A 12,896-nucleotide genomic window follows, 5' to 3' on the forward strand; every position below is an offset into this window, starting at 1 on the left:
ATCCAACCTAAACTTACCCTGACGCAACTTGAGGCCATTTCCCCTTGTCCTGTCATTAGGAATTAGAGAGAAGAGACCAGCACCAGCCTCACTCCAGCCTCCTTTTAGGTAGTTGTAGAGGACAATAAGGTCTCCTCTCAGCCTCCTCTTCTCCAGACTAAACAAACCCAGTTCCCTCAGCCGCTCTTCATAGGGCCTGTTTTCCAGACCTCTCACAAGCCTTGTTGCCCTCCTCTGCACCTGCTCCAGCACCTCGATGTCCTTCTTGTGCTGTGGTGACCAAAACTGGACACAGCACTCGAGGTGAGGTCTCACGAGTGCCGAGTACAGGGGCATGATCACCTCCCTCCTCCTGCTGGTCACACCATTTCTGATACAGGCCAGGAGGCCGTTGGCCTTCTTGGCCACCTGGTCCCACTGCTGGCTCATGTTCAGCTGATCCGTAGCACGTGGGGTGCGTGAGAACCGTTGTATGTCACGAGCTGATCTCAGTGGCGAGCAGAGAGCCAGCCGGGGAGTTTCCTCCGGCAGCTTCCAGAAGCAGCTGCGCAACAAACTTGTCTTTTCCTCTTCGGTCCCTTTCATTTTTTATTGAGGTGTGTGGAGTGGAAAAGAGGAGCCAAAAGAATCCTGCTTAGGGAAGCTCTTGATACTCAACAGAGCACTTAAAAAAAGCGGCTCGATAACCAATTCTGACTGAATCCCGAGGAGATTTGTGTACCCCCACCTTTCTGGGAACGGGTTCCGAGTAGCGAATGCTGGAACATTTTCCACATTAGGGAGAAATTCAATCGAATACACCGCAGGAGACTCCCACAGCTCTTCAAATCCGTGTCAGAACTCCTGCTGAGCTCAGGAAGGGTCAGAGTGGAAACCTTCTTTGCTTTTCAGATAATATCTCCTGCTCCAGAACCTGATGGCCCTTCAGATCAGGAAAGCACCAAATTAAAACGCAGGTGGCCCTTCTTTGAATGGCTTAGGCCGGCTCTGCAGGCAGCCAGAAGCTGCCTTGCTGGCAGCTCATCAAAGGGATTTCCAGACCCACTGCTTCACCGGGGCCAACCTGACAGCAAGCCCTGGGGGAGCGCGAACGCAGCCGTGATGTTCTCCTCTAGCTGGTTCAGTGCCGCTTTTTTGGCAGTTTTTTTCTCCAAGAGCCTTGTCCTGGTTTGAGCTAAATGGAACGGTTTCTGTTCAGTGGTTTTATTTTTCAGTCTCTGAAGTCAACAGTGAGTTTTGGCAGACAGTGGCTGCTACTAGAAGTGATAACGGCTGGTGTTTAGAGTTACTACCAGGGATCGGTATGCAGGAAGGCTCTTGCTTGTACTTACTCCTAGAGTAGCCAAGGTCACTGATAAATCTTCTGTAACACAGTGAGGCTGCTGGGAAGTAAAAGGATCGAAAGGAAGTAAAAAGATCGCGCCTCCGGGGAGGAGCGGACAGGACAGGTGACCCAAAACTGGCCAACAAAGTTTTCCATCCCGTACACGTCACGTTGAGTATAAAGCTGAGGGATCACGGCGTTAAACCCTCTTCTTCAATGGCCGGCGTCCGAGGAGGACTCCGGCCAATCTTCTGCCTTTGGTCCCGATCCTCAGTCCCTGAACCCAGCTCCTGTGCCCGGTCCCTCGCTGCCGCTGAGCCTGGGGCTGCCCTGGTGCCGCCTGCGCTGCAGCGTCCCCGCAGATTGCCATCAGGGACTTGGGTTCGATATTGGTTTTGTACACATTTGTCTACGTGCTATTATTTTCCTGATTTTCTTCTTATCACCGTTATTGTGCCATTAACGCTCTTTTAGTTTTCCTTCCCAATTCGTAAGTCTCTCTGCCTTATTCCCTTTTCCCTTCCCCTGTGTGGAGGGAGAGGGTTTGATAGAGAGCATCTACCCTTGACAGGCATTCAATTGTTCACTCCTTTTTGTTTTTCTGCCAGGGCACAGTGAAGGCTTTGGAGAGGGAGATTGCTCTTCTCAAGCAGGAACTAGCCATGAATAACAGCTTGGTAAGGAACATGCTGCAGCATCTTTAGACGGGACCTACTTTGTCATGATCTTTGTTTTGCAGTAGGATCTTTGACCGTAGCGTCCGGTGTGATTGTATTCTTCCACTTCCAGCAGTGTCTTTTGGGGTTTAGGCAGAGCTCTGACGATCCCACGTGGTGAGAGGGCATGTGTTTGGTCCTCAGCCACTGGAGATTGTTTTTTTCAGGCTCTTGAAGCTCTCCTCTCATTTGATTTAAATGCAAAGGGGAGCACATTGCTTTCAGCATCACAACTCGAGTGATGAGAAGTCGCAGCCAGAAATTAAATATAAGGCTTCCCCGGGTGCAGCAAAGCAACATTGGGTGTCTGCTTAGCTTTTTGTAGTTTACTGATGCTCAGATGTTCACCTTTTTTCTTAGGTAAATTGTTCTCCGGTGACTTACGACCCTCTGACTGACGTCCAGATAGCAGAGATTAAGTCTCAAGTCCGAAAATACCTAAATGGAGACATTGATGAAATCGATGTAAGTAGCTTTCTAGCAGGGAAGGACATAAATACTGATTCCATCTCATTTTAGTGCATGACAGTAAAAAAGAAAGAGGCTTTCTTTAACCCCAGAAGTGCTACAAAATTGTAATTTAACTTTTTGTGTGTGTGATAAGGAGCGTCTCCTTGTTTTCATTCCTTTTCTGGGTTTTTTGGAAGCTTGAGGAGACTTCTCCTCAGTCCTGAAACCCTCTGAATTGGTTTATTTGGAACTTCTTTGAAAGATTAATGTCCAGATTTTGCCCTGCCAACATTAAACTCAATCTTTGCAGGGCGTGTTGCTAAAATATGCCCTGTCTCTTAGAGGCAAGTTCATTAGAGAAGGGTTTCTCAGCTTGAAACTACCTGTTGACTGCAAAAATATTGCGAAAAGGACCAGCAAAAGTCCTGCATACGCAAATATTCCTGTGGAGGCGAACGGGAAAAAAAATAAAATGTAAGAAAATGGAAGTTATGGATGGGAGAGCTGATTCCCTGCTCAGCTCCAGACTGCCTGTGACTTGTCTGTCCACACCTCTGCTCATCATCTCCAAAACAGAGATAGTGGGAGGAAATGCTTCTTTACTGGGAGGGTGCCGGAGCCCTGGCCCAGGCTGCCCAGAGACGATGTGGGGTCTCCTGCTCTGGAGACTTTCCAACCTGCCTGGATGCGTTCCTGTAGGCTCTACTCTGGGTGATCCTGCTCTGGCAGGGGGTTGGACTAGAGGATCTTCCAACGCCGACCATCCTGTGATTCTGTGTGGCCCAATGACGTTGATTTGTTGTCGTGGGTAAGAGGATAAAAGAGAACATTCTGACAGTTGCAGGTACTCAGGCAGTCTTGGGCAGCAGCAAAAATGATGTAACATCCTAATCTGGAAGGTCAGTAGGTGCCATCAATGTAATTTGTAAAATGATCGTGAATAGTGTTGTAAATAACCTCCCTGGCCACGCGCACCGTGGAATTTGCCACAGTCTATCCATTCCCTGTCTTTTTAAAAATCCCCTCAGAGTGGATCCACCCCCAGGCTGATTCTCAAGCACAGGATAAAGGTGACTCTTCTTGCATGTGGATACCCAGCAAAGTGAAAAGCAGAGCCCTCACGATCTGAACTACCTGAATCGGTAGAGCTGACCACAGCAGAGAAATACTTACTTCCATCTCCCCTGTATTCCTCTCTCCCTCAGATAGTGAACGTCAGGCAAATCCAGGAGGTGTTTAAGCAGTTCAAGCTGATTGTAAGGTAAGATCTCCACGAGCGGTGCATTTCGTGGCGAGGTTTAGAAATTCCACCAAGCTTTCAGCTGTGCTGTCACACTTCACCGTGACATCCGGAAAGAAACATTCTGAAAAACAGGGAATAACTCGTAACTGAATACCCAATTCTGCACAAATTTGCCCAAGAAGACTTTTCTGCTTGGCAAATACACCGTCACTGAGCACAAGCAAACTGGGCAGGATCCCGAGGCACGGGGCGTACGTCCGTAGTGCGAGGCAGTTTCTTTTCAAAAGGGAAACCAGGCTCTGTAGGATCATGGAATCGTAGGATCATAGAGTTTGAGGACAAGCAGCTTCCAGATCATGAAACAGAAGAGAGCAAAGAAGAAGAAGGGTATTAGGGCAACCCACCCCCTCGCTGCCTCCCCAAACTTTGCAGCAGTAGTCTGGCTAGGCAGTAGGGATTACGTTGGGATATTCCTGTAGAAAATCTCTCTGCCCTCAAGAAATCTGTGTGAACGCAAGTGCCCATGGTACATCATCCCGCTGGGCAGCCTGGCTTTGCTGGGACTCCAGACCAAAATGGGTTTCGTGGTAAAATTTTGCCTGTTTATGATTTTTTTGGGCTTGGTTCTGAAACAGTGCACTTCTACCTCTTGAACTTGCAGATTCTCTACTGATTTTCAGGCTTGGTGTATTTAAACTTATTGACAATGCTGTGCTTGTTCTCTTGCCGTGAATACGTCCCTTAGCTTAAAAATCTCTAGGTTAAAGTAAGGCAGTAAAGAGAAATGGTATTATTTGATCTGGACCATTAAAAGGTTATGCTAAGTATTGAAACGGCTCTCAAAAAAGCTTCCATGTCTACAAGGCCTAAAGGGAGAGTGGGTCAGGGTTACAAAGGTCATGGAGAAGAGTAGAAGGAGCAAGGTGAAGGATTTGGGAATGAAATCACCAGTAAAAGATGGTTTTCTTTGGAAATCTGGTATGGTTTGTGAAGGGTTTGGGAATGAAATCACCAGTAAAAGATGGTTTTCTTTGGAAATCTGGTATGGTTTGTGAAGGGTTTGGGAATGAAATCACCAGTAAAAGATGGTTTTCTGTGGAAATCCGGTATGGTTTGTGGCGTGGGCAATAGTCCTCCGTGAGCCCGGCAGTAAAGGGGTTGTTTTCTCCTCTAGTCAACAGGAGCGTGAAGTGGAGGCCAGGCTGCGGAGCAAGTACGCTCTGATCGACAAGAATGACTTCGCTGCCATTTCAGCTGTTGGAAAGGTAACGCCCGAGCCCGACCCAGAATCCGTCTGAGAGTCGGCTCCTTTGAAATGTGAATTGCCTGGAGTTCTCAGCTTTTCCCCGTCAAAACCTGATGCGTGGAGGTGTGGACGGGCTGAGCGCGTCCTAAAACGCGCACAGAGCGGAGGCACGCCTCTTAACAACGTGGCGTTTGCATCAGCAGAGGGTTAGGCCCCTTATCTGAACAGAATAGGTTATGAAAGAAGAAATTACAGACTAGGAGGTGACCTGTCTGTCAGTGTGTTGTAGAAGGCAGGGTCAGATCACTTGCCTCTGCTGAGATCGCTCTGGAGCAAAGTAAATGCTTCCTATGTAAACCAGGAATTCAGATGTGGACTCTATCTCATAGTTTATAATCTATTTTTCATTAATTATCTCCACCTGAGAAATATGATGTTTCTGATGAGGCTTTTTCCTTGCCTTGGTTTTACCCAGTAAGGCAGAAAAAATAATAATTATCTGTTCTACAGAGTCATGTACTTGTCCTGTGGGTTAACTGAGGATGCTTTGATTTTTTCGGAAGGAAAGCACGAGGGAAAATGCCGAGTATTTGTAGAACAGAGAAGCACATGGTCTCTAACAGGCCTGTTCAAGACTTAAGAAGCAGAAACTAAAATTGAAACCTGATTAAGGTGGTTTTAGCTCTTAATGGCCCCTCTGTTTTATAGTTGAGGTGATTTAAGCAAAAGAAATGTAGTTACCTTATATATCTCTGCTAAATGAAGGTTTCTGAGGGTTCTTTTATTTCTGTGCCACTAAACCCAAGCTCTTCTCCCCCTAACTGGCTGAAACATTTGCCATATGAGTTTGAGGCTAATTGGGGCCCCCATTTTAGTTTCTGCTTCATTCTCATAGATAAGCTTCCCTGAAATACTCGGATTTCCAGGTGAGATTGTGCACCCGCCTGGAACAGCTGCTGGGCAAGAGCTCTGGAGCTCTGGTGGTGTACACAGCTACAGATCTAACGCTTCCTGGTCCACAGCTTCTTCCTTCCCGTTTCCAGGCAGTTGTGGTTGATGTGGATGGCCACCTGGTGGAGGAAGAGGACGGCCAGTCTTTTGGAACCATAACTGCTCGTTCTTCATCTGAACGTTCTTCGAGGGTGTCCAGGATGACTGCAGAGCAGCCCAAGTGAGTGAAACCGTCGGGCAGTTCTCTCTTTTCTCTGCTAATTCTGGGCAAGGCGTGACGGGCAGCCCATGGAGGAAGGCAGAGCTGACGCCACCTTAACAGGCACATGGATGTTCCACGTTTCCTCAAGGATGACATTCTAGCGTAGCGCTGGGAGGGTTTGCGGTGGCCCCACCATCAGGAGGACGTTAAGGGAATGTGCACAGTCTGTGGTAGGGCAGACCTTGATTATCCGGAGGATTTGCCGTGAATCGTTCATCCTTGTGTCCGTTACGGATGAACCAAGATCGCAGAGCTCTGCTCAGGGTGGGAGCTCCTTCTCTGGAGACATTCAAAGCCTGCCTGGATGTGTTCCTGTGTGACCTACTCTGGGTGATCCGGCTCTGGCAGGGGAGGTCGACTAGATGATCTTTCAAGGTTCCTTCCAACCCCAGATATTCTGTGATTCTCTGAGCTGTGGGCACCCTGGGTGGGCAGGCTCTGAGCTGAAGAGCTCGCAGCCAGCACAGATGAGGTTACCCTGTCACAGCACGGGGAGAGAGTTGAACGTGCGGGCAGGGGAACAGTCCTGCGATGGCATCCGAAGACATGATAAACCCGCAGCTTTTCTTTCAAGTGTTAGGCAGGAGATCTGCTAGGTGGAAAGGGAGGAAGGGACAGTGGTCGGAGGAGTGGGTAAGGAGAAGAGGTTTTGAGGGGGAAGAGAGAGCCAGCCCTCTGTACTGAGCAGAGGAAGATCCTCCAGATCTTTCAATTTATAGAAGTGAAGTCCCTGCACTGACAGTTTCTACAACTACTTCTACGGCCAAGAGCATCTGCCTGGTTCCTCTCTGACATTTCCCTGAAGTCCTTGTGTTAGAGGAACCACCAAGGCTTTAGTAGCCACGTGACGGGGAGGACTCCTCTGTGCAGTTCTGTTTTTCAAGGAGATGGAAGGAGATTTGGCAAGCGTCTCTGTATTAAAAGATACTTTCCTGTATCTCTCTGAGGTGACACTATCCCCTGCAGGTGAGGCTGGGGGTGTTCGTGGAGGTGAGCGGAGGGCAAAGAACAGAGAGCTGAGCTGGGTTTAGATGTGGGATTAGATGAAATCCTAAGCGATGCAGTTTGTAGGTTCCTCTCAAGGTAAAGAGGGTTCTCCTGACCCAGACAGGGTGGGACTGTTGTCCTTGTGATCCTTCTCAAGATTCCTGATCCAGCCTGGGCCGTGTTCCCTAGCATTTTCTATGCAAGACAGTCCCTCTACTCTAGGGAGTAGGAATTTGTGAGCACAGGGCTGATTTTATTCCTTGTGAGTAGGTATTTCACTGCAATGTCAGACTGCTAGTTTTTGAGGCAGCAAAGCCAGCACCCACAGCATGTTATTGTTCCATTCGCTTATTATGAAGCGATTAATTAATAGAGTTCAGCTCTCCCGGCTCTGTCAGAATGGAAGAAGTCAGGAACTCTCTTCCTGGGAGAGATCTGGGTGGTTTTTCACCATCAAAATCACCATCAGAAATGCCGGTATTGATTTCCACCAGGGATCTGGCTGTGAAAGAGGGAAAAAGGAAGGAGGATGCAGCAACTCTTGAGGTTGGGCTCCCAAATCCATCTCCCCTGGAGGATTCCCAGCGGCCCAGGTAAGCTTTCCCTGTAAGGGTGTATATTCCCTTTGCCAGGTGATTTACACTGGTGCGATTACGTCTCTGAAAATTGTAACGCTCTTTACCCTTTGGTTTGTGGTAAAAATGCAGGGAGACTTTGTATCCAGGCCTGAACCCCACGCACTCACGAAAATGGGTTGGTAGCTGCACAAGGTCAAGGCAGGAGGTGCCACATCTGGGTGGAAGAGTGGAGAGTGCCCAAAAATGCAGCAACGTGCCAGTTGTCTGCTCGTACCACGATACGAGTTTAGCAGGGGAAGGCAGCGCTGAATTACATTTCATTTCGTTCATCGCGTTTCATTCAGCGCTGGTTTTAAACTAGAGCAGCGTAGATTTAGATGAGACATTAGGAAGAAGTTCTTTACGCTGAGGGTGGTGAGACACTGGCACAGGTTTCCTGGAAGAGGTGGTGGAGGTTCCATCGCTGGAGATGTTCAAGGTCAGGCTTCATGGGGCTCTGAGCACCCTGATCCAGTTAAAGATGTCCCTGCTCACTGCAGGGATGGCCTGAAGGTCTCTTCCAACCCGATGCGTCCGATGATTCTAATAACATGAGACTGTTCAGCTCGCCAGAGCTCAGCCAGGACCCCCCCAAACTGGTCTGGACACCACTTTTCCCCTCACCAGCCGTCTTTTCTTGCTCTAAGCTCTCAAAGCTCCAAGTGACGCAGCTCCAAAGCACTACAAGCACCTCGATTGCCTGTGCTGTTGACGACTCTTCCTCGCTCGCTCCTGCCGCATCGCAGTGAAGCTGTCCCAGGAGAATTTACCTGTGAAGCACCTGACTGTGTTGTCATGTTCCTTCATGCCCTCTGTGTGTGTTTTTGGTGTTCTTTGAAAAAAGTCCTGTGGCTGGCAGGGAAGGCTGCTGCTGCAGCTGCCTAAGGCACAGCCCAGAGTGCTCCAAGCAGCGTGGTAGCCGGCTGTTGGAAGCTGTAGCGGTGGCAATCTGCCCAGCGGCCGTTGTTCACAGCGCTTTGCCAGCAGCTTGGCGGGGAAAGCAGCCTCCCGCAGGCTCTGAGGAGTTTGAAAAATGCCCTTACGAGGTCAGTCAGGGGAAGGCAGCAATGAGGGTTTTGCTTTGAGCCGTCTGGACGGGAGGTTTCTAGCTGCCTTCTCCTGCCACATCCAGCCCACTCAGCCAGAACGACCTCACGTGGCACAGAGCGGTGTCCCTGGGAGCATGATGTTCTCCTGAGGGACTCTCCTTTCGTGCAGAGTTGTGTCACAGAATCACAGAATGCCCTAGATTGGAAAAGACCTTTAAAATCATCGAGCCCAACCTAACGCTGACAAGTCCTCGACTAAACAACATCCCCAAGCGCTGCGTCTGCCTGACTTTTAAATCCCTCCAGGGATGGAGACTCCTCCACCACCCAGAGCAACGTGTTCCAATGTCCAATAACCCTTTCAGTGAAGAAATCTTTCCTAATATCCAACCTGAACCTCCCTTGGCACAACTTGAGAAGGTTTCCTCTTATCCTGTTGCTTGTTACTTGGTTGAACAGACCGACCTCCACCTCGCTACAACCTCCTGTCAGGTTTTGTCTTGAAGTAAGAGCCAGGTCACAGGGGCTTGCTTGCATCTAAAGCATAGAAAAGTCAGGATTGACACACGGCGCTTTGAATTCAGTCTTTTTAAATATGTCAGGCTTAAAAGCCACGAGCAGCAGCACTGTCGAGCCGTCCAACACGTGCCGCTCTGGGGTTTGGTTGGCAGAGGTAACTGGTCTATGCTGGGAGATCCAGCGAGGGAAGAGCAAAGGCATTTCTGTTTAACAATAAGGAGGAACAGCGTGCATTATTTTTCTGAAGATTCAAACCAGTAAAAGCGCACTTTTCAGGGAAAACTCAGTTCTGAGGCATCTCCCAAGGAATGTGGTTTGTACGTAAGCAATTCTTTCTTCTGATGGTGGCACTGGGGGAAAGTGGGTGTAAAGGCTGGCACAGAGATGGTAACAGGGTGAGGTCAGCATGGCAAGATCCTCAAAGGGCTCCTTGAAAAACCATCCACAAACCGCAGCCATGGTCGCTCCAGTGAACCGCGTCGCTCTGCGGGGCAGAACAAACTGACCTCCCCGCGTGCGATCTCTTCCGAATTCTGTTGCAGCTCCCCTCCGTCCAAGCTCGTGGCATTTGAGCAATTTCAGGAGGAGTGCGGAAGTGAGATCATCCAAATCTTTAAAGAGAACAAAAGCATCCTCCTCGCGAGGAAGAAGAAGAACTTTGCAGTGATGCAGAGGATCTCCTCCATCAAGCGTGAGATGGACGGCATCAACAGGGCCCTGGAGACTCGCAAGCAGGAGTGGCGTCAGCAGGGTAAGTCGCTGCGTGGACGCTGGCCGGTGAGAAACCGTTAGAAAAGGGAACAGAATCAGAATCACAGAATTATTGACGCTGGAAAAGGCCTCTGAGATCATCAAGTCCAACCTATATCCCAACCCCACCACATGGGCCAGACCAGGGCACTAAGTGTCACATCCAACCTCTCCTTAAACCCCCCCAGGGACGGTGACTCCCCCTGCCCTGGGCAGAGCATCCCAGTGCCTGAGCACCCTCTCCAGGCTGCCGGAGCCCCACCCCCAACCCCCCCTGACGCAGTTTCAGGCCGGGCCCTCTTGTCCTGTCACTGGTTGCCCAGGAGAAGAGCCCGATCCCCCCCTGACTGCACCCTCCCTTCAGGGAGTTGCAGGGAGTGAGAAGGTCCCCCCAGGTCTCTTCTCTGGGCTAAACACCCCCAGCTCCTTCAGCCTCTCCTCACAGGACTTTCCCTCTGGTACCTGCCCCAGCCTCGTTGCTCTCCTCTGGAGCCGCTCCAGCACCTCAGTGTCTTTCTTGAAGTGAGTGACCCAGAAACCACCAGTTCAGCTGGTGACACCACTGCTGCTTGCCAGGGCAGCGGAGCAGGCTGGGTTTTAGGCCCGAGCTCTGCAGCTGGCCTTGTGGGTTGCCACCTCCTTCAGCCTCATCAGGTCGTGCTACTCAGCCTTTACACTAGTGAGGTGAGCTGCCGTCAGGTGGATCCCTCACCCCATTCTGTGAAGGGTTAGGCAGCGTGCCGCTGACGAGCACAGGTCGGCATGGGGCAGAAATCGACTCCCTGGCTGTGTTGGAGATCTGCTGCATCTCCTAGAGCTTGATTTCAACTCAGTTGGGGACTGGCTTTATGAAAGTCAAAATCCCAGATTCATACTAGAGGTAAAAAGGGGGTAAGTGCCTTCCTGCTTTGCCGCAGCAAGATGTTGGGCGGAATATGCCTGGATGAGACTAGGAAGTGTATCCAGTTTCGTGCTCCCTGCAGCAGGACTCCCAAGAGTAAAAGAAATGCCTCCCGGCAAGGAGAGAAATCTGAAATGAATGGTTTGAACAGCAGAGTGGTCCAGAGCGCTCAGTGCGTGATGGAGAGGAAGCAGCAGTGGTGTTCCTTGCAGGTGGGGAGGACAGCAAAAGCAATTCTGTGAAACTACAGCCTTTATTGCCTGGCAATTAGCAGGAAATAAGAGGGAATGAGGCAGAAGGGGAATGGTCACCAGCGAGCAGGCCCCGAGAGTCAGACCTAGAGTGACCGCTGCTCTGCTGGGTTCCATTTATCCTCCCAGAGAAAACATTTTAGGCCTGTGCTTTCCAAGGGGCTGTTTCCTGTCGGGTCTGGTCCCGCTGGATGCAAAGCTCTTTCTGCTAAAGGTTGAGCAAATCCCCTTGGATCCCTACCAAAGCGAGGGTTTCTCTTTTCATGAGGTTCAGGAGCTCAGCAGCGATTTCTGCCCCACGCTGCTGCGTTTGTGGAAAGCCTGTCTAAGGAAATGTCAGTTGTGTGGTTAACCTCAGTATAACTGGGTAACTACCGTGCGGTTCGAAGCATAATGACTGCTCTTTGTCCCTCTCCACCCTCATGAGAAACCTTCATTTCCTTTTTCTCACCCTCCAGGAGCGTACGTTCAGCAGAAAGGACGGATCATAATTGACGAGAGCGATTTCTTGCTCTTGGTGAAGCTGAAAGACCTGAAGGAAGAGTACAAGTCAGCTTCTGCTGAAGCGCAGGAGCTGAAGGCAGAAATCCAGTACTGCCAGCGCCTCGTCGACCGGAGCCGGGACAAACTCTTCTCAGGTACTGGGAGGGGTTTCAGAACAGCCTCTGTTTTAGCTTGGATACTAAAATCCACCATCCTCTGTTGGCATTTTCCGTGTTGCCTCCCAGACTTGTTTTTTATTGATGGCTGGTTGGTTTTTATAACACTACTGAATTCCTGATGGTTGTCTCTCACTGGTAGTGACACGCTGCCCCTTGGCCGCACCACTGGATGTGATGCTCTGGGTAAAAACTTCTCACAACGAAGCTGACATCTCACTGGTGGGCCTGGTTCTCCTCCTTGATTTCTTTCAAAAGAAATGGTGGCCAAGGAACTGCGCTGGGCCAAGGCTTTGGCTGTGGGGTACAGACGTCTCCTCTGTACCCCCATGAGTTAAACGTTACCCAGGTTCCAGGGCTTGGTCATTTCTTCACAAGCAACCACCCTCGTGGGTTCGAGGCGCACCTCTGCTCAGGGTGATCCGTGCACATCTCTGCTGGGCTCTGAGTCTCTGGAAACAGGAACACAATCCTGCTGGATCCCCGGATTTGCCCCACGTGAGGGAAGACCGTAAGCCTGCGGATGCCTCCCGTGCTGAAAGAAACGCCTGGCTTGTTCCAGGAGACACGTAGGGCCACATCATTACTGTGCAGAAACTTGGCCGCTGATTTGCGTCGCACCCGGGCTTGGTGTTTTTGGGGTGCTCCAGGTGCATTCGCTGTTTTTTTTGAAATGCACAGGCACGGCCTTGCTCTCTACCGGTGTCATCCCAGAGCTAAAACCGGGGTAAAAAATCAGTGGTGTTTCATCACCTGGCAAGAACAGGGCTCTGCCTTTAACCTCATTTATCCTTCATAACTCCCACGACGGAAAGCGGCTCCTCTCCTGGGCACCACAACTTTCTCCAGGGGCTGGGGGGCTCTCCTGCTCCAGGGAAAAGACGTGCTGGAGAAATGAAGCAGAGCACAGTCTGGGAAATTCCCCGTATTAGTAAGGACAGAATTCCTGTTGCATCCCCAGCACCTCCCAA

General features: G+C 50.2%; 1 protein-coding gene across 1 annotated transcript in view; it reads left to right on the forward strand.

Annotated features, from left to right (window-relative positions):
* KIF9 (kinesin family member 9) overlaps positions 1–12,896 on the forward strand; it is a gene marked incomplete at its 5' end in the record, with an annotated part of 22,593 nt that overhangs the window by 6,176 nt on the left and 3,521 nt on the right. The window contains 7 exons of the mRNA XM_009867941.1: positions 1,933–2,001; positions 2,401–2,505; positions 3,696–3,751; positions 4,908–4,998; positions 6,023–6,150; positions 9,907–10,115; positions 11,725–11,904. Of these exons, the coding sequence (XP_009866243.1) occupies positions 1,933–2,001; positions 2,401–2,505; positions 3,696–3,751; positions 4,908–4,998; positions 6,023–6,150; positions 9,907–10,115; positions 11,725–11,904 (838 nt within the window). The remainder of the gene's footprint in view (positions 1–1,932; positions 2,002–2,400; positions 2,506–3,695; positions 3,752–4,907; positions 4,999–6,022; positions 6,151–9,906; positions 10,116–11,724; positions 11,905–12,896) is intronic.

This window comes from Apaloderma vittatum, unplaced genomic scaffold, assembly GCF_000703405.1.
Source record: "Apaloderma vittatum isolate BGI_N311 unplaced genomic scaffold, ASM70340v1 scaffold17274, whole genome shotgun sequence".
NCBI classification, from domain to species: domain Eukaryota; kingdom Metazoa; phylum Chordata; class Aves; order Trogoniformes; family Trogonidae; genus Apaloderma; species Apaloderma vittatum.